Source organism: Drosophila mauritiana, chromosome 2L (genome assembly GCF_004382145.1).
Source record: "Drosophila mauritiana strain mau12 chromosome 2L, ASM438214v1, whole genome shotgun sequence".
Classification (NCBI taxonomy): domain Eukaryota; kingdom Metazoa; phylum Arthropoda; class Insecta; order Diptera; family Drosophilidae; genus Drosophila; species Drosophila mauritiana.
The window spans coordinates 5,597,467-5,620,045 of record NC_046667.1 but is presented as its reverse complement, the minus strand read 5'-3'; the positions used below and the strand labels follow the sequence as shown (position 1 = coordinate 5,620,045).

Below are 22,579 nucleotides of genomic sequence, written 5' to 3'. Positions count from 1 at the left end.
CTAAATGAAAAAAAAATAACACGAATTATATAGTAAAAATTATGTATAATAAATGTTCGTCAAATTAGCGCCGATGAGTTTGCTGTTTGCGGCGATGGCGGAATGGTGGAACTTGGAACATGGCAATGTTTTTTTGTAAATTGTGTCGTTCAACGCAGATAAATAAGTATATACCGAAAAATACTGCCAGTATATTTACATCTTAAATTCATGTAGCATGCAGCTCGGACACAAACCGTGGTGAATAACTTGGATGTAATCATATGAACTTCAAAATTATTCAAATCCGTTTTCTACTTTATACAGAATCTTATATCAGATTACTTGTTCATATATATTTAGACATTTGCCTTTATCTGCAGATCCATCTCATCATACAATCAACTTATATTACAAACTTTGTAGGGAACAAGAGTGAAACTTCTGATCCAATCCAATTAAACCTATCATACATTTTCGCAGCTATTTCTTTAAAGAATTCCCGTTTGAGAGCGTTCTAGCAGATGATTCAGCGACACCGGCTTCCAGTTGCTGAAGCTGCCATCGCTGACCATGCAGACGTGACGATCGATGTAGCAGAAGAGCTTTCCCACGCGATAAATCTGTGTAATCAAATAAATGTATTAGTATATAACGATCTTTGTTCGAAAACGGATTAAGAGTCACCTGTTTGCCCATCTCACGTCGTCCAGGCAGAGGAGCGAAGATGATTCCCAAGTCAGCGCATTGCTGCGACACTAGCTCTTTGAACTCCAGCTGGGCGGGCGGATGAATCAGGTCCATCATTATGACTGGAGCCGGAGGAACTGGAGGCGGGGGCGTGGGCGTCACCGTGGGCTGCAGCAGGGCATCGCTGGCTCTGTGCATAATTTCCAGGGCTCGCCGCAGATGCTCCTTAACGCTGGGCTCGCGCAGAAGCGGTTCGCTCAACATGCTCTTCCAGCCGGTGTACCATCGGGAGATCTCCGCGTAATCCGGCGACTGATTCAGCCAGACGACGAGCACCTGCATCCAGCGCGGGAAGAAGTGTCTGTCCAGTAGTTGGGCCATGTACATGGGATCGATGAGCTCGTGCCACTCCCACACCTGGTGCCACAGCTCCAGGTCCTGGTGCAGTGGATTGATGATGAGCTCGCCTAGAGTCGCCTGCAGTTTGGGCACTATGTACCGCTGCAGGAACTCTTGCATCTCTTCCTCGGGGAAGGCTTTCTGCCAGGGCGTAAGCATGGCCCTGGCTGAGCGGTCTTGCGGTGACCAGGCGCGCAATGCCATGCCCAATTTGCTGCGGATCTGAGGATAGACGGCCTCCTCCAGCTTGCTGCCCAAGATGGCGTGCCACGGCAGCACCCAACTGTCGATCGGAACGGTGTCGGTGAGCGGATCCCACTCCTGGACACCAGCCACCAGTCGTGGCAGAACCAGTTGCTCGAGAACCGAATCCAAGACCCAGCTAGGCAGCAGGGGTGCCCAGGCATCTAGGAGTGCAGCCATTGGCGGATGCTCCTTCGGTTCCCATGCGGCAGCGCTGGCCCGAAACGAAGGCATCACGCCGGCCCAGATGAGCGAGGAGTACGGATCGAAGACGTTGCGGGGCTGCTGCTCTGCTGCATCTCCTTGCTGGAGCATGCCGCGCCATTTCTTGATGAGTGGCAGCGGTTCCGATGGGTGTACCAATGGCTGCCACTGAACTAGTTCTCTCTTCAGGAGCGGCGCTATCACACCGGCAGCCAGATCTGCAAGTCCAAACTCTTGGAATTCGGCAGCGTAGTCCACGAGCAGCTCCCGAAAGAGTCGTTCCGCCTGAGGTAAACTCAAGTCTGGATTATCGCTTAACCGCTCCACGCGCTCCAACGATTCCTCCAGCGTGCGTATATGGTTTTGTTCTAGCTGGACAATCTCCTCCAACTTCCGGTGCTCGCTCTCCAGCGCTGCCTGCTGGCTGGAACACTCGCGTTCCTGGTTGTCGATGGCGATGATCTGCTGCTCACACTGGCTAACCAAGAGCTGCAGGTTGTGCGTCAGCTCGGGCATGGCAAACACGCAGGCGGGAGCGGATCCCTTTTCCGTCGCCTCCGTGTCGTAGAGCGTCTCCTCTGGCGTAATTTTAGCCTGTCCCAAGGCATGATAGCCGCTCAGCACTCGTCGCTCTGGGCCTGTCATATCGATCACCCGCACATTGCCCAGTTTCTTGCTCAGCTTCTCCGACAGAAGGTGGCTGGACGTGTGGCCCTTGGCAATCACCTCCTCCACGGACTTGTAGTAGTAGCGCTTGCCCTGCCGCTCCATTGGTTCGGCGCCACCGGCTGAGCCCTTTCGCCACTTGTTCAGCTGGTCCTTAAACTCTTTCGCCTCGCGCACATCCTCATCCACCTTGATGCTCTTGTTCGTCTTTCCTCCGATGCTTGCCGCAGTTTCGGGTCCATAGGCGCCGATAGCACCTCTGCCCTTGCGGACGTGGGCTTGCACCGGCTGCGAAATGCCCTGCAGGTCTTTGCCCAGACCCTTACCAGGCTCATAGCCCATTTGGAGGAGCAGCTTAGCTCCAATGCCGCGTGTATGCTGCTCCCAGGCGCCCACGTTGCGCTCGCTGGCGATGTGGGAGCGATGCTGAAATGTGGTGCTTGGCTGTTTCCGGCCCAGTGTAGGCCTCTCCTCTTCTGATGAGCTGTTGGAGCTGACCGGGACGTTTCGGCCAAAGGCTGGCCGTCCGCTGGCGTCGGAGTCGTCGCTCTGCTCGCCCTGGTCCGCATCTGCTCCTTCTTTTTGCGATCCCTTCTCATCATCGGCTTGGAGCGCCTTCTTCTTCTTTTTTCCCGACTGCTGAATGCCGCCGGCCACAAAATTGACGGGCATGGTGTAGTCTTTGGGTTTGCGGGCGGCGCGCCCCCTTCGCTTAGTTCCGCCCTCGCCACCACTCTCCTCCTCGCTGTCATCCGCCCAAATACCTGTAAAAAGATCGTTTAAAAACTAATTCCGGAAGATATTTCAATACATACCGTAGATCTGTTGGTGCCTGCTTTGGCGGCCACGGGGTCGATTGATGTTGAACTCATTGTCCAGATCGTAGTCCGTTATCTCGAAACGCTCGTAATCGCTGTCCGACATCCTTGCTAGACGTGTATATATTACTTACAGCAGAAACTGCAACTTTTGTGAATGTAAACAAACGCACCATTGACAATAGGGATGGCCCCATAATTTGCAATCGAGCCATCGATAATGTTATCGATAACACAAATTACTAAGGTTAGTACACTAGCGATATTTAGCTCACTGGCGCCAAAATTAATTTAAATTATTTGACTATTAAAAATCACACATAATCTCACAATTTCCGAACTATTATTAGTTAAGTTAGTTTCCTAACTCCCTTTTAATTAACAGAAATACTAAATATGGTATAATATGAGATATACTTGAAAATCCGATTTCAAAAGAAAACTATTTTTAAAACAATTTTCAAAGTTTTTTGATTTTGCTGATTATGATGATAAGAAATGAATATCGATTAAGTAAGAAATGCAGGTTAATACCGCCTAATCGTCTGTTGACCAAAAAGGTATTTGACTAACACTTGATTAGCGCTATCAATTGTTTATGTTCATTGAATTGATATGATAACGATAGGAAAATACGACAATCCTGATAGCTGGACGGATAAGAAAATCACTCGAACTATTATAACTTCGCGGGAATTTCAGTAATTTTAGTTTCTTTCCATTATTCATCGCCGACTGTTGGCTGTCTCGTTCCTGAAATAACATTTAATCTTAACAGAAAAAATCTCTCGAACGATTCGAACGATTTCGAACGTCATAAAATGGGATAATCTTTAATTGGCAAACTCTTGTCGATGGAAATGAAAGTGACAGCCAGAAAAGTGAAAAGTTGTTCTCTGTGTATGGAACCATAAATGCCACCGTTTTTATCAGAGTACGTAAATCATGTTCAGTTTTACTGGGTAAAAGGAGGTAGTCATCTTCATTGTGGGTTAGCCCCATTATCAGAACATTATAAAACGTCGATGAACCCCCTTGCATGCTACCACATTACATGGGATCTTATCGGATGAGTACAGCACTAATTTCAGTTCATACAATAGGCCCGTAAATTAGGCATAACTACAATCCAAAAGCTCAGTCACTGCCATAAACTCTTCTTTCGATTTCCAAATCCATTTTCAACGGAATTATATCAACGTTTCTGTTTCCGTTCACAGGTCAATAAGTTTTTTTCGTCCTGCTAGTTAAGAGGATCCTGTGAATCAATGATATCGAATCCAGCATGGCGGCCATAAGTTTTTGCAATAGGAAATATGTCCGTCTGTGGCCAGTGCTCATACTGCTCAGTGTGGCACTCTTGCTGGTTTGGAGGAACCTGCAGCAGGCTCAGAAGCTGGCCGCATCTTCAAAAATCGGTGGTCACAAGTCGGTAGGACTTCCCACGAATCCCTCAAGACCTTCTGCAGACTTCCATCTCGCCCATGATCAGCATCCTAAATTCATACAGCGAGAGGACTCCGCTCGCACCAAGGAACTGCGATCGTTGCTCAAGTGCCGCGACCGATCGCTCCGTTTCCAGAGGCTTCAGCACGGAGAGTTCTGGCTGCTCCAGAATCTTGTCATGGGACGGAGGAGTCGGGAAGTCGGCTGTGCCGAGTCCGTGACGTACACCACCAACGGGGACTTTACGTTCTTCGATAATCTGGAAATGGTGGTCTCACGGTGAGTGCTCTTTAATATAATAAACACTTAATAGCAATCTATATAGATATCTTTGCTTGCCTAATTCACGTATTTTCCAGTTGGCGTGCTCCAGTTAGTTTTGCCATCCACACTCCCGGTTATGATCTTAACACCACTCTGGATGCCATTCGGTATGTGCGAAACTGTTTGCCGGAGAGCGATAGCATCAAGGACTGGGTCTCCTTCCACGTGTACTTCCCAAACCAGCACATGCCTGACTACGTACCATATGACGAGGCCGAGGTCCTGTTGTATCCGCACATGTGCACCCTGGCCAATGGATCGTTGGTATCGCCCCCCTACACACGAATCCCAACCACGGAAAGCTACAAGTCCAGGGCCAACCTCACGTACCCCATCAATGTGGGCAGGAATATAGCCAGGCTGGCGGCCAACACCCACTTCATCTTCGCCTGCGACATCGAGCTGTATCCCAGCGTGGGCTTCGTCGACCAATTCCTGGACATGGTGGCCAGAAACCACAGTGTCCTTGCACTGGATCCGCGGCAGCGCAGAAGGGTGTATCCTCTGCCCGTTTTCGAGGTCGAAACGGGTGTCCAAGTGCCGGCGGATAAGGACGAATTGTTGGCCCTCTTTCGGAAGCAGCAGGCACAGGTGTTCCATCTGAAGCTTTGCCCCACATGCCACACGATTCCCGGCCAAGAAGAGTGGCTCAATCGCACCTCCCGAGCAGATGATCAGCTGCACCTGTTCAGCAAGGCGTTGCGGAAATGGAAGTTCCGAGCCTGGGAGCCCTTCTACGTAAGCGATAACACGGAGCCACTGTTCGACGAACGCGTCACGTGGGAGGGTCAGTCGAACAAGCGCATACAGGTGAGTTACTACTGTAGTTTTGTAGTGTCCGTTTCACAGTGCAACATTTTATTGCAGAACTACGCTATGTGCCTTTTGGACTACGAATACCATGTCTTGAGTCCAGCATTTCTAGTGCACAGTCCTGGCATCAAGCAAACCGGAAATGGTGACTCCACTCGTCTTCAATACGCGAAGGAAATGAGCAAATTCATTAAGAATAAAATCGAACCCGAATATCGTGTGCTCTTCGGAGAGAACTCAGCCTGCAAGACGTGACATTACCTTGATAATGTAACCAATAATGTAACTAATGAATTTATGCCCCATCTAAGTTATGCCTTTTTAGGGAAAAGAGTCTATATAAATATGGTATTACACGATTTTACTTAAAACGAATAGTATGTAAGTACATATGTTTTGAACTTAATGCTCATTGCTGGCTATTCATGAATGTGAAAATATATTAAGTTAAGCGATTTTATACAATTAGTGAGTCACAATTAAGACCTAATGGATACCATTCCCCATACCTAGGGAAACTGATTGCTTAACCTTAGAGCACTTGTGTTAGTAATACTGCTGTTTCATGTATTGTAATATATAGAACATAAATTTTAAATTAATTGTTTTATGAACTTTAAATTCTCCTGAGTTCCACAAATTCGTTTAGATTGCAACTCTTTCCTTGTGCAGATAGTCTTCTTTGATGGCATTTCGTAGTAACACTTTTGACAGCAGCTCCTGCCGCTGAAAAAATTCAGAGGACTCTTCATAATTTGCTTTTTGTGGAACTTTGACATCAGTTTTTTCATCCTGCCACCACTTCGATTGTGGCACATCCCATAATTTTTGCCCCGCTTTGGGCATTACGTAAATAATTATTGGCTGTTGTGAGATCGGATTTCTAGATGCCATGTGATTGGGTTGCACTCCGTTTGTTACAGGATTCAAAGGATCTGGACCGTAAAGTCGTATATATCGTTGACTCCGCACCAGGAACATTATTTGCACGAAGGCAATCAACGCCAATGTGTCATAGGCCACAAGCACTGAAAAGAAAAATGTTATCTTACACAAATGTGGCTAATCGAATTTACTTGCTCACTTGCGTAAAATGAAAGGGCAAGGGTCATCAGAATTAAGGTGGCCAATGGCACAATGTGTCTGGCAATCCGAAGCGTTATAATTACGAGTACAACCACCTGGACTGTGTAAATGAACTCGAAGATAGCCAAAGGTATAACGTGGTATTTCTTGAGCTGCATTGAAAATAATAATTATCTTCTGAATAATATTACTATTAAAAACATGCTAGACCTGACCTTATATGCACCATAAGCCGCCGAAACACAAGTTGCAATGTGGCAAAAGCTGTAGAGTTGAATGAACATCATGAGCTCCTTGGAATCTGTTAGGCATACAATTATATAACTCACAGATTTGATATAATTTAAAGGAACTTATAGTTTCTACAGCTAGAATATTTGTTCTTATCAAAGAACTTACAATGTTCCACCCAGGTGACGGACTCCTTAACAATCATGCTGGTTCTATAATGGGTTTCCAGAACGTTGATGAAGAAGAACAGGAAAGATGTTCCGTCGGCGAATATCAGCCACATGAAGATGGTGTTTTTTATCTAAAACCGGATGAGAGCAGCTCAGATTGGCTACCATCTTCTATATTGTTTAAACTCACGGTGGCTGCAATGCAAGTGACCAGGACACCCAGTCGCACCGAAGCACAAAAGAAGTAGCTCTCCATGAGCACCATATTGTTGTCCCAGGACCAACTGAGCCATCTGTGCTCCAATTTGGGGCCGACATTCTGTGGCTTTCCATTTGAGTTCTGGCCAGCGAATGATATATGCTGGCCATTCGAATCGAAATTTGACGCTTTGAATATGAACTCGCATTACCGCAAGTATTCAGATTGGCATCTTGTACATGGTTTTGTCATTTGCTGGGCGGCAATTAGTGCGCATTTGTGGTTCTTATGTGGCTGACTCACCGAATTCCCTGTGGCACGGAGTACTCAGTTGTGATTTACTGACCGCCATTACCGGTAATATACCACATTCAATATGTTATTAATGGAATCCTATATGTGCTATTGCTCGGTGCGTCTGGGTGTCATAATCGTTTCTGTTCTGGCTATCGTAAGTTGCAATAAATCTTCCTTTTTGTCCTTTAAAACTTGACCTTGCTGCTTTCAGATCCGTGAATTGGCTCATAGCATTACGTTTTTCGCGTTGGGAGTCAAAGTTTTCGAGCCTTTAAACGATTTGTTTGAGCACGACGCGGAGTATAAGAACAGAAAGTGGGTTCGAAAGTACATCAGTTGGAGTGAAGACGGTGGGAATTCTTTAACCAGATGTGAATTAATACATATTTTGACCAATTATTTTCAATAACTAGATCCCGAGGTCTTAGGCGCAGTTGTTCACATAGTATCCTTTATGCATTCGGCTGCAGCCTGCTTAAGTATTTATGGTGCTATCAAGGTATGTTAAGGATAGTTCTTTCAATAGATTTGATTTATAGATTTGTTTCAACTAGTTACGGAAATGGTTTCTACTGCCCTTGGCATTCTTCGAGTTTGTCTACTTTATATACATTACTTTCCTTCATATTGTTCTGATGATCATGCTGAAGAAGCAGATTAACTTGGGCTTTCTCATCATTCTCACTCTTTTGGGCTGTTTCTATATATGTAAGTATTCAGTATATAGCAACTATACTATATAGTGACTCCATCCCGACTTCTCTCAGTGTTTGTGGGCTACAATGCCTGCACCTGCGTGGCCATGTTCCAGATCATCGGGCTGGTGAAGAGTGCCCGCTACTGCGAGCTCTACGGAGACGATCCCTTCCATCCGCTGGCCATGAGAAGCAATCGATCGAAGGATTCCGAGAAGCCGCTCCACGTGCTGCGAATGCACGAGATGCACGATACAAATATCGACGAGGAGAAACGACTGAGCAAGCTGGGCCTGTGGCCACGTCGTCAGCCGCCGGTGGTGTCCGTCCTGCCCGTGCAGGCAGCTTATCCGCACCCACCTCTGAAGTGGTGGCAGCAGCAGGCCCTGAGCACCGGGGATGACCACCAGCCGGATCCGTCCGTCTATCGCAACTGGCACACCAACGAGCTACTCAACGGAGTGGGCGGCGATTTCCAGCGCAAGAGTGAGCTGAATCGACGCTACGCCGAGAATCAGTTGCACCGATAGTACTGATCACTGGTCACAGGATAACAGGTTGAATTTTAGTTAATCTATAAAAATTAACGAATTATACACTAACATCCAAAACAGTTTTATAGCATACCTAAGTAACTCTTTTTAGCTGTCTTATCAAACTTTGAAACTTTCAATTTTATTAAGTAAAAACAGATACGGATTGTGAAGTGTAAAGGTAACTTAGTAAGACATAAGATCCGATCACAAACGTTAAACAATTTTGTAACTTCTCTGAACATTTTTGTTACCACAATTTTGAAACTTTTTTTCCAAAAGCAATCAGCGTGAATATAACAAGCCCTATCTGCTTATTCGAGAAGTCTTCGATTCCTGTGCTCAGCACTTTACCGAGCTATGCAATTCAGCAAACCCTGTCCCAACAATATCCTTGACTCCCCAGCAGGACGAAAGTTTCCATCTCCCTTGATTTTGTTGCCTGGGCTTTTGGCGGGCACTTTGCATAAACGGCACTACAGATTATGCAACTCTGTCTGGGAGACACTTTGCATATCCTCGACCAGGAAGCGGGATGCTTCAATGGCCGGTTCGACTTACAAATGCTTTTCCCATTTTACATTCCCAACCAAGTGCACAGCGACCGGAAAAGCGGGGGAAAAGCGAGGGAAAAGCGGGGAAAAAGCAAAAGAGCAGACAGGCAGGGAGATATTCGGTGGACCATTCTATTGTGTTGGCCAAACGACAAAAATCAAAATACTTAACAATTGGTGACGCTGGCAATGGAGCATGAGTCGCAGTGGATAATGCTAGGAATGCCCGGCTGGCATCCAACGATATCCTCGATTTCTCCTCTATTTTCTCAATGTTTTTCTGAGCATCTGCCAACGAAAATCCGGGCCACATGGACATGACTGGTGCCCAGGAGATTTCAGCGATATGTGTTGACACTTTTGTTGACTGCTGCCATTGAAGCCTGTGGGAATGCAGCTTCTGTTCTCACAACTTTTCTATAGTTTAATTAAAAGTTTTTCGGAAAATATTGCATTCTGCTGAAAAGTACTGAAAACTGGGCAATTCCATTTATTAGCTGATATAAGTTAATATTGCCTTAAATTCAATGATTCAACTCATGATATTGTTACATACATTAGTACTATTTTTTCTTTACTGGCCTGGCCTCGCCTTAGAATAGTCTTAGCGCGCTATAAGCTTCACTAATCCTTTCATCACCGTCTCTGGGGCAAACGTTTCTCTGACGCTTCTTGGAGGACATCAACAAAGTCCTTGGGACACGACTAGGATACACGTAAGGCGATACGTGTCGCTGATTATCTGCCGTGTGCTTAGCACTGGATTAAGCTGCCAAAAAACGTGGTATGGATGCCAGGAGGCGAGATCTGTCGACGGCAAAATACTTCAGGAGCGGAACCTCAAAAGAGGGTATCAGATAGGATGTACCTAACAAATCCTTGCGAGCAGTTCTTGTAAATTTATCAAAGACCACTCAAACATTCCTAGTCAAATCAAATATATAAGTACATTTTCTATGATAGGCGCTCCGCAGTTTCCAATCCGCTCCTGGTTAAATAGATGTAAAAATGTTTAATCCTGGCCAGGCTCAACAAGTAGGTGAGAGTTGGAGGTGGAATGTAACCGTTTGACTAGTCGACATGCTGCAAGGATTTTTAATTCGATGTACGTGTGTGTGCAAGGCTGAAAAGGATTGGAGCCAGGACGCAACTGGAAAGTGAATTAAAGATTAACTTGGAGTGATTTGCGAATCTGATGGACTAACTGAATTGAAAATTTATGGAATAAAACATTATGTAGCACATTTTATTTGATGACAGCTGAAAATTGCACTTTAGACTTAGTTACTAATTCAGTTCGGCCCGAAGGGATGAGTTGCCGTTGCCAAGTGTTTACGAACGTTCCACCCAGTGATATATTAATGGATTACTTTTACACATTTATTCCCAGCAGTAAATAAGTTAAATATTCGGGCTCAATTCTCGCTCAAGGACATTACTTCGTTACAAATTCTCTGCTCAAACTCAAATTGTGGGCAGATGATGCTCGGTGCGATGCAGCAGGTTCGCATTCTTGTTCAGGGGCTGCAGCTTCACGTAATCTTGATGCGGGTGATGATGATGCTGCGTGCTAGGCAGCAGCGGTAGTGATGTGTTTGAAGTCTGTAATCGAAGGATATGCTTAATGGATTGAATTATCCTGTGAGAGCACTGCCGTACGCACCTTTGATTTATCCCGGGCCGCCGCAATGGCCGCCGCCTGGGCAGGACCCGTCTGGAGCTGCTGGGCTGCCGTGGCCAGCATGAACTGCTGGGAGGCGAGCTGCTGCTGGCGGAGATTGGCCGCCTCCAGGCTGTTGACGTGCTCCAGCTCGCGCTGCTTGGCGATGTAGTCGTCGAAGTAGGAGTGCTTTGTGAGCTTCTCGCAGGACCAGCGCTTTGTCGGGTCCTTGTCCAGGCACTTCTTGAGAAAGTCAATAGTAAGGGGATTCTGCTGCGACTTGGCCGGCATCTTGTCCTCCAGCGGCTCCAGCGTCGGCGGCACTGGTAGCGTGATGCCCTTGAAGTATTCGTTCTGTCCGAAGATCTGGATGTGGCGCGGCAGCAGGTCGCCGAGTGTCTTGCGGATCAGATATAGCTGATCCACATCGCTGCGTCCTGGCCAGAGGGCCTCGCCCCGGACCAACTCGGCGAAGAGGCAACCGATGGCCCAGACGTCCACCGGAGTGCCGTATTGAGTATCACCCACCAGCAGCTCCGGCGCCCGGTACCACCTGGTGGCCACGTAATCCGTGTAGTTCTCGCCCGGACTGAGCATCCGGGCGAAGCCGAAGTCGCACAGCTTCACTTGACCCTGGGCCGTCAGCAGGATGTTCTCCGGCTTGATGTCGCGGTGCAGGCAGCCCTGCTTGTGGCAGTAGGCCACGCCCAGCAGGGTCTGGTAGCAGATCTGTTTGGTCAGGTGCTCCGGGCAGCCCTGTGGATGCCGCTCCAGTTCGTGCAGCACGGTCAGCTCGCAGAACTCGAAGACCAGGTGGAGGCGTCGCTTCCGTCGGAACACTTCTAGCAGGGAGACAAGGTTCGGATGCTTCAGGTTCTGCAGGAAATGTCAAGTGAATCAATGATTTAAGTGATTTAAGTTGTTAAGGCTTACCTTCAGTAGCCTAATTTCTCTCAGTGCAATTTTACGAATCGCTGGATCATCCTCGGACTCCACAAACCTCTTGACCGCCACCAGAGCACCCGTCTCTCGATCCCGGCACTTGTAGACCACACCGTAGGAGCCCTCGCCCAGCCGACTGAGCTTCTCATAGCGATCCATTTTGCTGCTACCTTGTGGTCTGCAAGGAAGTTAACAGGTATGAGTTATTCCGGAATTCCCAACCCGAGTGCGGCTGACGTTCAGTTTGAGTTTGGAGTGGATTTTACCTTAAGCTCAAACATTGACCACGTTTGATGTTTGCACGTCGCATTGCTTTGCATTGGGCACACAAAATGTTTAAGAATTTTTCTGTTTGATAGCTCAGACACGAACACATATGGACTCACAGGGGCGAACTTGCATTCGAGGGTATGCGAGCGAGTGTGGAGTGATTTGATATTCGATCTGGTATTATTTCAGGGACTGTCTTACGATTTGATGTGTATGCATATATGTACAAGTTATTGTATTTGAATAGATTTGGTTTTTTGGGGATGTCCGGAACATTTTGGAGGTTTGGTTTCACGAATTCGGTATGATTTGGTTAGTCGATTTCGATGGAATGAAACAAACAACAAATGAGAGAACTTTTAGAATGAGTTATTTAGTTTGAACGTAAATTTTGGTGGGCCAAAGGAATTGTTGAATAATATAAAGTAATAAAAATATAGATAATAAATTATAATGTGCCAAAGTACATCAATATAAACTTCTTCCCGCCAACTTTTTCCAATCTAAATGCAGCTAATTAGCTAATCAAATAAATCGATATTGTAAACATTCAATTGCTATTAGATACACAACATAATCATTACTAGTCTACCACTTATAAGCACGAGAACTAAATCGATTTTTTGACCCAAGTATATGTACATAACCTTATGTGGAATTGGTAACTGCAGTTGTCATTCATTTGACTGTATGGACTAATGTTTAATTCCATTAAATGGAAACTATTTTTACTAGTTTTGTTTTGCTTCGTATAAATAAGAATTGTACCATTGTGTCTGTTCATTAGTATTAGATTAGAAACCGAGGGTAATTAACTTTCTAGCTAGTGAACACGAAACCTAAATCGATTTTGTAGCCCCAGGTGTTCGAGAGCGTGCTCCTTTGAAATTGGCACTACCGGGCTGGTCGAGGACTTCACGGGTTGACAGTTCAATGCCAGCTACAAAACCCTAAACGGGGTAACTGAACCCTACTTGGGCCTTTCTGCATCTTTGCTAACATGTGTGTGGGTCATAAACATGGCATGCAATTAAATATTTGTGTGCTGGTGGTGGTGGCAGTGGTGGGTGGCACAAATAAATGGAAGCAACACAGGACACCGAAAACGTAGCAAGCAGATGACTTACCTAGGCACCCATCTGGCTAATATCTGACGTATTTGCAACTAGAGTTAGTTATTGAATTGTGAATGAATAGGATATATATATATTTGATTAAAGTCTTTTGGGGGAAGTCTACGATACACACCATGCGCCGAATACTCCGCCAAGCCTGTCGATCAATAAATATTTGAATGGGTAGACCGCTTGAGCGGACGTATGTTTTGTCTGACAACCGAGCAACGAATGTGGGAAACGCTGGAGCCGACCTGGCCCCATGTCGACCAGGTCGACTCCACCCCACTGGCCAATGTCATAGCAATGCGACCAAAGTTAACAAAGCAAAAAACCACAACAAAACCAAATCCATGCGCAGTTGCCCCCAAAGTTGTTCAAGAAGTTTCTCCCCTTTGTTGTTTTTTCTAGCGACTACCGGAAGACATTCAAGGTGTGCTTCTTTCCCAGCTTTCCCAGCTCCTTTCCCTACACATTTTGAGGTTACCTGCTGGAGTCCTCTGTCCAAGGAGCAGGCAGGGGAGTGGCTTATGAACCGGGTTCTTTGACACAGATTGCTAGAGGATTTCATATAGCTAAACTGGTGCAGCAGTGCAATAAGTTTGTCGTGACTACGCGCTACGTGGGCGCTTCGGGGGTGGATTCTATTTGGGGTCCTTATTACTAATTAATGTCTGAATCGCTGTGCAATTATAACAGTATTTGGGATGGCTTTTCCTGGCTGAGTAACTTAAGTATTGCTGCGCAGCTAATTTCCTTGCCAGGGGTCACTTGTTGTTTAAAAACTTTAAAACTTTCACAGTTCACGGGCAAATAAGAAACTTTTATTAGCTCGAAGATAAGTTATGATGTTAATAAGAAATGTTAATTATTTGTTTAATTTTGTTTATATTTTTTATATTTTTGTTCATACCTTCGTAGGGAAAACAATTTGGAAATCTCAAACATTTTCATTGTAGTATCGAATTTTTTCCAGTTCACCTTTTGTCTATATTTGGTTTGATTCCGTGTTTACTTCACTTGGGCCAAACGAAAAGCCCTATAACTTTTTGGCAGAACTACACGATGTGAAGACGTTAAGAGCCGGCAATCGACTGAGGTGCTTTTGGCTAGAAGCGAGTTTGGAGAGCGACGGAGTTGGTAGCAGCTCGATTGCATCAGCGGACATCGCACATACGCCGCGTTGGCCAATGGCGACTTTGATTCCTATGTTTCTGTTTGTTTTGGTCTTGCGTGTTTCATTAATAATGCATTTAAGTGCAGTGGAAAAACACGAAGGTGAGCGTCGAACATAAATTAGGAACCATAATCACGCATACTGTATAAGCAATAAGTAAGGTATATAAAAAAAAGAATTCTTTGACCGGTGTGGTTTTTCGTAGTTCCTGGATTCCTAGAAGTTCACCTTTAAGAAGAGTACGAAGGTATAGTGACAGCACCCCACTGATTTCTTCAATTTAATTTGCATAATTACAGAGAACTCCCGTCGGCCCCGTTCCAACTTAAACACCATCTGCTTGCCTGTTTATACATTTGACAGCTTTTGTTTTCCGCGAAAGCACTTTAACCTTTCCCACTTTGATTTTTCCTTTATTCTAGGCTCTTGTGGCTTTTAATTATATTTTTGTATTAATTGTTCTATGTACTTGTTTGCGCGGCATAGCAATTATTTGTTCATGTCGTTGGCATGATGTTTGCACCAGAGAACTGCAGCCCGCCACTCGCACTCTACGTCCACCCGATAAACACTCGGTACTCTAGGCACCAGAGAACTGCAAGGGTGGCACTTTTTTACCACTCGACTCACACCCTACAATTTTGTGTGCGGGTGCTAACCGCCACGCACATCGCGGGTACTTACAAACACACAGTATAAATCTGAACATGCAGACAAGACACCCCGTTGTGCGCGCACCCGAATCAATACGGTGCTCTGCGTCGCGGGTGCCGATCACACACTGCCTAAAAAGGGATGAGTGAGAAAAACACTTATGGGTTTACCGTTAAACACATGGGTGTTTCCAAAAATACTCGGGTGTTTCCAAAAATACTCGAGTGGTCTCGTAGGTAGTCGAGTCACAGACAAGATGCGTAACTCCATACGTTTTACACTCCATACGTTTACACACTATACTTTCGGCGTGGCTCTAGACTTTGTCGAATACTTTGTAAAATATGCCCTTCATCTTATTATTATATATTATTATAATTATATATATTATATTATATTTTATTATATTATATATTATTAATATATATATATATACGTAATTTAATTATTATATATATATATATTATTATATCTTATATATATTTTATTAAATATTATTATATATTATTAACGTTATTATTATTTAAATATAAATTATAGTAAAAATAATAGTAATAGTAATAATGCTAATAGCCGAATCTATGTACATAATGTCACAAAATTCATTTCAAAAAAGACTTTATGTAAGAATATTTATCATTAGAGTATTCCACTAGCGACGTTTGAAAAATTAATAAGCCCGTTCGAAACGGGTGGCACCCATTGAGTCCATCAAAGAGCAAAGACATGAGCACAAAAATTTTCTTGGGTATTCCCTTTTACCCTTCATTTCTTATACCCGTCACGCTTCCTCCCATACAAATTTTAGGCGTACAAAAAATGACCAGAGAACTGCAGCCCGCATACAAAAAATGACGTGCGGCCGATCGTTGACTGTGCGTCCACTCACCCAAATGGTTATTGCGCAGCAGGCCTCGGGTGGTTTTTTTACTCGTAACAATAACACCACGTTGGTAAAACACTCGAGTATTTTGTGTTGCCGCAAGTAGGGTGTCAAAAAACACGGGGTGCCTAGCAGAGAACTGCAGCCCGCCACTCGCACTCTACGTCCACCCGATAAACACTCGGTACTCTAGGCACCCCGTGTTTTTTGACACCCTACTTGCGGCAACACAAAATACTCGAGTGTTTTACCAACGTGGTGTTATTGTTACGAGTAAAAAAACCACCCGAGGCCTGCTGCGCAATAACCATTTGGGTGAGTGGACGCACAGTCAACGATCGGCCGCACGTCATTTTTTGTATGCGGGCTGCAGTTCTCTGGTCATTTTTTGTACGCCTAAAATTTGTATGGGAGGAAGCGTGACGGGTATAAGAAATGAAGGGTAAAAGGGAATACCCAAGAAAATTTTTGTGCTCATGTCTTTGCTCTTTGATGGACTCAATGGGTGCCACCCGTTTCGAACGGGCTTATTAATTTTTCAAACGTCGCTAGTGGAATACTCTAATGATAAATATTCTTACATAAAGTCTTTTTTGAAATGAATTTTGTGACATTATGTACATAGATTCGGCTATTAGCATTATTACTATTACTATTATTTTTACTATAATTTATATTTAAATAATAATAACGTTAATAATATATAATAATATTTAATAAAATATATATAAGATATAATAATATATATATATATAATAATTAAATTACGTATATATATATATATTAATAATATATAATATAATAAAATATAATATAATATATATAATTATAATAATATATAATAATAAGATGAAGGGCATATTTTACAAAGTATTCGACAAAGTCTAGAGCCACGCCGAAAGTATAGTGTGTAAACGTATGGAGTGTAAAACGTATGGAGTTACGCATCTTGTCTGTGACTCGACTACCTACGAGACCACTCGAGTATTTTTGGAAACACCCGAGTATTTTTGGAAACACCCATGTGTTTAACGGTAAACCCATAAGTGTTTTTCTCACTCATCCCTTTTTAGGCAGTGTGTGATCGGCACCCGCGACGCAGAGCACCGTATTGATTCGGGTGCGCGCACAACGGGGTGTCTTGTCTGCATGTTCAGATTTATACTGTGTGTTTGTAAGTACCCGCGATGTGCGTGGCGGTTAGCACCCGCACACAAAATTGTAGGGTGTGAGTCGAGTGGTAAAAAAGTGCCACCCTTGCAGTTCTCTGGTTTGCACTCGATGTTGGGGTCAATGCTTCCCAGCTTAATGGCTCTTTGTTTATTTACCATTCTGATACTGACCCCCTGCTACTGAAATAGCAGGGCTAAAAGATTGTGTAGTAATGGGTATTATATAACAATGATAGGAGAGTTGAGGCTCTTCTATTTAAGAAAAAAGAGCATTTAGCTGGCCTTTAAATTAGAAATTTACAATTGAAATTTACTTATATATGAGTTTAGCTTACTAAAGTCGGATTAAATGGTCTTAAGTTTTAGCGAAACCGCATATTTTTAGATGTTTAGTACTCGTACTGCCTTGTGGGCTTATTTTAAGTGTCTGTACTTGCTGAAATAGCAATAATATGTCAAGCAAATAAAGTTTTTTAGCAAAGCCCCTAACATCGCCTTGTAAAGTCCCTGAACCTTTTGGCCATATAAATATGGCGGGTTGTTGGTAAGGGTTGTGTTGACGTGGCCTTTGGGAAAACAAGCGTAAAATGCAATAAATAACAAGCCATTAATGCTGAATGCTCACACACGCACCGAGTGTCCCAAACTTCGTGCGAGGTCTGTGCAAAAAGCGTTGCCTACTTACGGGGATAGAGGAGCTGAAGCGCTTGGAGGACGAAGCAGGCATATGCGTGTGAAATCAAAGGCCAAGGCCGTTGCAACACCACCTCCACCGGCAGCGACTCAAATGTCATTGCGAAAAGTTTATCCTTTCTGCCCGTTTTAGCACTGCATTTCACTTTCATTCCGCAAAAAGTTGGCAAAGCTAATTAGGGCCACGAACGGCGCTAATCGACCCACCTGTACTGCCTGGTCTCAACTAAGTCCGGCTCATTGCACACCTGGATCTTCTGAATGAGGCGGTAGAGGAAGGAGTTCTGAAACGATTGCGGCAAGTAGAACGAGGAGCTGTGAAACATTGCACGTCGCCAGGCGTTCGCACGGCTGCAGGGTTTCAGGATGACTAAGGTTCACTTCGACGGTCTCCCGTCTATTTATTTTATCGATACATGATTTCAAATGCAGCGGACATCATGAATCCTTTATGCATGGAGCGACATTCCTTCTCAGACAGGTGCAAAAAACCGGCTCTGTTTCTGACGTGTCTCGTGCCGGCATTGCTTTGCCATTTTGTTTGAGATTTTTTTGGGTCAGAAAAAAATGCGGCCGGGGGAAAGCCAAAGGAACATGCAAATGAGTCAGGCGCATTATGCGAGCAGTGAGAGTCGCAGGCCCGTCTGAGGCAGAGTTTGCCACATGCCACAGCGAGGCACACGAAATCAGTGGTGCAAGCTGGAGGGAAAAAAACGGCTTGCGGGGATTCAATTATGTAAGGTGAGGCGGGCACCTGTGAGTTTTGGCATCTACTGTGGGAATGAGAGCGACTGTCAAATGCCATGAAAGCGCCAAACAAATGTAAGTATCCTGCTGGCAAGCCGAAAACGCGATTCTAATTCGCGACTGTTGAAAAGTCCATTCACCAAGGGTGCTGATATAAGCAGAGCAGTTCCATTATATCGATATTTTTAGTTATTATTTTATTTAATCTCCTAAAACAACTTATAAATGATAAAATGACGAAGAAAAATATGTGACTTGTAAAAAAAAAAAATCTTCTCCTGAACAAGTGTGCGGTGAGTACAAGTGTTATGTATCAATCATTTGTTTACAGTCTGCTTGGCAATATTTTATTCTATTTTAGTCAGATATATACACCAACGAAAACATTTCCCTCTAACTGCCGCACAAATATTTCTATTCGTTCCCAGCTGAATCGCAAGTGTCGTTGACATTTGCCGAAAATAGGGTTTTCGTCTGCTTGGATCAAAAGCATTAAAAACCGCTAAATCATCCGCTCCCATAAGTATCCAATATTCCTGCAGAGCTGCTTGTCTGGCCTGTCAGAATTCGGATGGTAAGTGGGTTGAAGTTTGGGGACAAATCCAAGCTCCGAACGCATTTCAATGCAATTTGATGTCTCTGTACTTGATTTCAGCTCTTCTTGCTTTTGTTCTTCTGCAGCTTTTTTCCGTGCACATATACTCGCTTTGATTGAAATTCAATTTGATTGGAGTTTTTGTCCTTTTTGGTCCTGTGGCTTCTTGGTTAGATCTTGTGTAAGTTGAGTAGCTTTTAACTGTCAGTTTGGGGCGTTCAAAGGAGGTATCTAAATGTTGGTTAGAGACCGGCAATGTTTTCATACGATGATTACTATTCACTGTAAGGTTATTCACAAGGCCCGACGTTAAGCAAAACAATATCAGGGGCAACACTCTATCTGCGCGCCAATCTTGAAGTTCAAGTTTAGGCCAAAACAATGCAAAAATGTTTGGCTAGCACTTTTTGTTACCATTCAATGCAATGCAATGCCAAGTTCGACTTACCTTCTGGGCAGAAGTGGAAGGTGGTTACCAAACAGCCAGAGACGTTTCTCTCCGAACCATTTGTCCATAGACAAGCATTCGATAACTGTTTGGAAAATTGATTTTAAAGTCCCGTTCTATTTCTGGAATCTCGAAAGTGATTTCCGCATCCTGCGAGCATTTAACTAACTTGATTTTCACGCGCGAGATGCGAGCCGAATTTCGCGTCCGTTGGCTAAGAAATATTAACAAACTTTGTTTATAAGCGTAGTCCACGCCGTAAACGTAGCCGGAATTTTTATGTGCGCCGGCATTGAAAACGCCGAAGACAATGGGATGGAGTTTCCAGGGGGTGGGCTTGTTGGGGTGTTCGTGACGGTTGACATTGGCAACGCTTTGGGGCAAGAAAGCCCGGTGGGCAACGGGATGGGGATCCGAATCAGGGTTGCTCGCCTTGTATTTTGGTTATTAATAGTGTTGTTATAGCGCATGCCGTTGTTTATGTTTGCGTTGTCAATCTGTTGTCACTAAAAACAAACAGCAAATTTGAGCTTAGTTCACGCTTTGATTTCAAATATTTCTAGTTCAGCTTTTCCGAGCGGAATTTTAGCTTGGTGTGTGGGTAGTTATGGGTTTGAATGGACATCGCTTTGGAAGCAATTACGAAAAAATTAGATAGCATATTCTGTTGCTATTCTAGGTATTTATATCTAAGTAATGTTCAAAGCATTTATTAATCACCGATTGTTGATTGAACAGGTTTACGTGACCAGGAAGTGACCTTCGATTGACTTATTATATTCAAGTTATAATATCAAAAAGCAGGCATTTACCTATTTTTGGTGCACAGAAATCTCTATGGCTCTTAAGACATTTTTAAAAGTAACAGAAGGTGTACTTGTTGCTAAATTTGTTTATTAACTACGATATTTAAAAGATGTGAAAATAACAGAAACCCTACAGTCACCAAACAATTATTTGTGTATTATTAAAAAGATATTTTTAATCGGCTTGACGAGAGCTTTCTAGAAATCTAAAATAGGCAGCGAAAGAGCCGCGAAAGCTTTTAACTAGCCAATTTTAAGGCTGGCAACGCCTCGAGCCTTTTCCGGTTGCCAAAGTAACGGCAAAAGGGAAACCGTGAAACTTCACCGCCAACCAATACACACACATAACGAAGGAGCGGCCACACACACAAACAAATACCAAAAGCCGGCCAGCATATGCCAGCGAGCTAACACACAGATATGTACCGTTGCATTTGCACACGTGTGCTCACACATACATTTATATTCTAGCGTTGAATGCGCTTTGCATTTTAAGCTTTTCTCTTTCACTGCGGCCGTTGTTTTATTTTCTTTTTTTGTAGGGATTTGTTTTCATTTTTTTTGCGATTTTATTGTTTTTTCAGCGGCAACGCACAACAAAAAGACAAAAGAATGGCCGAAATGAGATAACCTTTAAAAGCTGCTCGTATGCTAAAACTAAATAACGGCATTAGAGCCAAATGGCAACCAGGACATGGAGGTAGACCAACTGCAAGTACTCATGTGTGTGTGGGTAGTAATACCGTTTGTTTGGAGTACAGCAACTGAAGCCGTGCCTCTCAAGTATCTTCTACTCTCCTCTTTGATACCCTGTATTTCCTGCTAATTCAATGAACATTAAAATAATGACATGCTTCAAATAAATTTATATAGAACAGAATCGGTAAGGATTAGATTTTTGTTTTGGAAAATGGCATGTTTAAAAATTTAAATATTTGAAGGATTATAAAAGATTGAAAGATTAATTTGTCAATATATATATTATATGTCGTTTATTTAAGGGTATCTCACAGTCGGATAACTACTCCTGAAGCTCTAAGAATTTAGTTGCCCAGGACAACTGAAAAAGGCAACTTGAAAGCAACAACAAATGCAAATTGCTGGCTCGCTCACTCTCTTCTCTCTCTTCCTCTCGTGTGTTACAAATGAGTGCAATTGTTTTCCATGTGCAGCAAATTTTTTATGATTATCCCTCTTTTTTGTTGACGGTGGATGGGAATCCCCCAGCATTCTGCCGTCAGCTTTAAGTTGTTGCGAAATTTGGATAACTAGGTGCACGGCGGGATCTGGAAAACGGAGAAGAAAGCCGAAACGAAAGGAAAGGAGCAGAAAGGAAAAGCTTTAGCAGAGCAGGATTAACACCTGTTTTGTGTGCAGCGCCAAGCCTCGAATTTATTGTGTTTGTTTACAAGCTTTTTGCGTGCGCAAATTTTGTGAATTGGACCAAGTTATGAGTGCCAGCGCCTTTGGGCCCTCATTTCCCGCGCTCACGCAGCAGAATTTTCACCAGCGGCGACTTAACGCAAAATTATGGTCCGCCCAGATAATGTGAAAAGGAAAGTGCAGCGGACCAGTTTCCCAGGCCGCATTCCGTTTGCATTAGTAGTGACATTCTAATATGCACGAAGCCGTGGAAAAATGGAAAGTTTGCGATATCTGGGAAATTGCTGTGGCAATACCAAGCTTAAGAAGATCTGGAGTTTTGGATTTTTGCAAGTTGATAGCCTAACCGCAATTTGAACAAGGGGTAAATCTCAAAGTAGCTGAAAGATGCCAAAACGCATACTTCGCAGATATATTTTATTATTTTAATAGTTGTAAGTATATATTGACGATCAATAGCTCTTAGTACTATATCTTAAGTAATTCAGTACATTATCCTTAATTCAAGTTATTGCTTTTATATTATTATACTTTTTATTAAGTTTCCATATAAGCTAATATCTTTAGCCAGCTGCTTTGAATTTTTTGTAAAACCGCCATTTTCTGAACTTCCCTTGGGTATTAACTGGTGGCTACATAATTGTGGTCAGATAGCACACATATTTATAGTAAGCGAAAAAATTAAAA

At 43.7% G+C, this 22,579-nt stretch overlaps 5 protein-coding genes across 9 annotated transcripts; 2 read left to right on the top strand and 3 right to left on the bottom strand.

Annotated features, from left to right (window-relative positions):
- Positions 1-335: 335 nt before the first annotated feature.
- On the bottom strand, positions 336-3,178 carry LOC117148817 (septin-interacting protein 1). Its single transcript, XM_033316466.1, has 3 exons — positions 2,997-3,178; positions 667-2,945; positions 336-602 (listed from the first exon to the last, which is right to left on the bottom strand). The coding sequence occupies exons 1-3, from the start codon at positions 3,103-3,105 to the stop codon at positions 471-473; spliced, it is 2,520 nt and encodes an 839-aa protein (XP_033172357.1). The 5' UTR covers positions 3,106-3,178; the 3' UTR covers positions 336-470.
- Positions 3,179-3,738: 560 nt separating this feature from the next.
- LOC117144641 (beta-1,4-glucuronyltransferase 1) lies at positions 3,739-6,128 on the top strand. 2 transcript variants are annotated; one of them, XM_033309948.1, is made up of 4 exons: positions 3,739-3,933; positions 4,220-4,724; positions 4,805-5,579; positions 5,637-6,128. In XM_033309948.1, the coding sequence occupies exons 2-4, from the start codon at positions 4,285-4,287 to the stop codon at positions 5,835-5,837; spliced, it is 1,416 nt and encodes a 471-aa protein (XP_033165839.1). In that variant the 5' UTR covers positions 3,739-3,933; positions 4,220-4,284; the 3' UTR covers positions 5,838-6,128. The 2 variants fall into 2 exon arrangements, with proteins under 2 accessions (XP_033165839.1, XP_033165831.1); XM_033309940.1 differs by having other exon boundaries at positions 4,805-6,128.
- A 99-nt stretch (positions 6,129-6,227) lies between these two features.
- On the bottom strand, positions 6,228-7,334 carry LOC117135134. Its single transcript, XM_033295188.1, has 5 exons — positions 7,260-7,334; positions 7,068-7,200; positions 6,884-6,969; positions 6,667-6,820; positions 6,228-6,610 (listed from the first exon to the last, which is right to left on the bottom strand). Exons 1-5 carry the CDS (start codon positions 7,332-7,334, stop codon positions 6,228-6,230), a joined length of 831 nt encoding a protein of 276 aa, XP_033151079.1.
- Positions 7,335-7,644: 310 nt separating this feature from the next.
- On the top strand, positions 7,645-8,790 carry LOC117135188. Its single transcript, XM_033295255.1, has 5 exons — positions 7,645-7,719; positions 7,777-7,915; positions 7,979-8,064; positions 8,120-8,273; positions 8,333-8,790. Exons 1-5 carry the CDS (start codon positions 7,645-7,647, stop codon positions 8,788-8,790), a joined length of 912 nt encoding a protein of 303 aa, XP_033151146.1.
- A 1,923-nt stretch (positions 8,791-10,713) lies between these two features.
- LOC117149614 (cyclin-dependent kinase-like 1) lies at positions 10,714-21,041 on the bottom strand. 4 transcript variants are annotated; one of them, XM_033316806.1, is made up of 5 exons: positions 20,968-21,041; positions 19,704-20,209; positions 11,941-12,127; positions 11,011-11,883; positions 10,714-10,949 (listed from the first exon to the last, which is right to left on the bottom strand). In XM_033316806.1, the coding sequence occupies exons 2-5, from the start codon at positions 19,769-19,771 to the stop codon at positions 10,812-10,814; spliced, it is 1,266 nt and encodes a 421-aa protein (XP_033172697.1). In that variant the 5' UTR covers positions 19,772-20,209; positions 20,968-21,041; the 3' UTR covers positions 10,714-10,811. The 4 variants fall into 4 exon arrangements, with proteins under 4 accessions (XP_033172697.1, XP_033172696.1, XP_033172694.1 ...); XM_033316805.1 differs by lacking the exons at positions 19,704-20,209; positions 20,968-21,041 and adding exons at positions 12,216-12,411; positions 14,248-15,094; XM_033316803.1 differs by lacking the exons at positions 19,704-20,209; positions 20,968-21,041 and adding exons at positions 12,216-13,384; positions 13,468-14,223.
- Between the last annotated feature and the right edge of the window lie 1,538 nt (positions 21,042-22,579).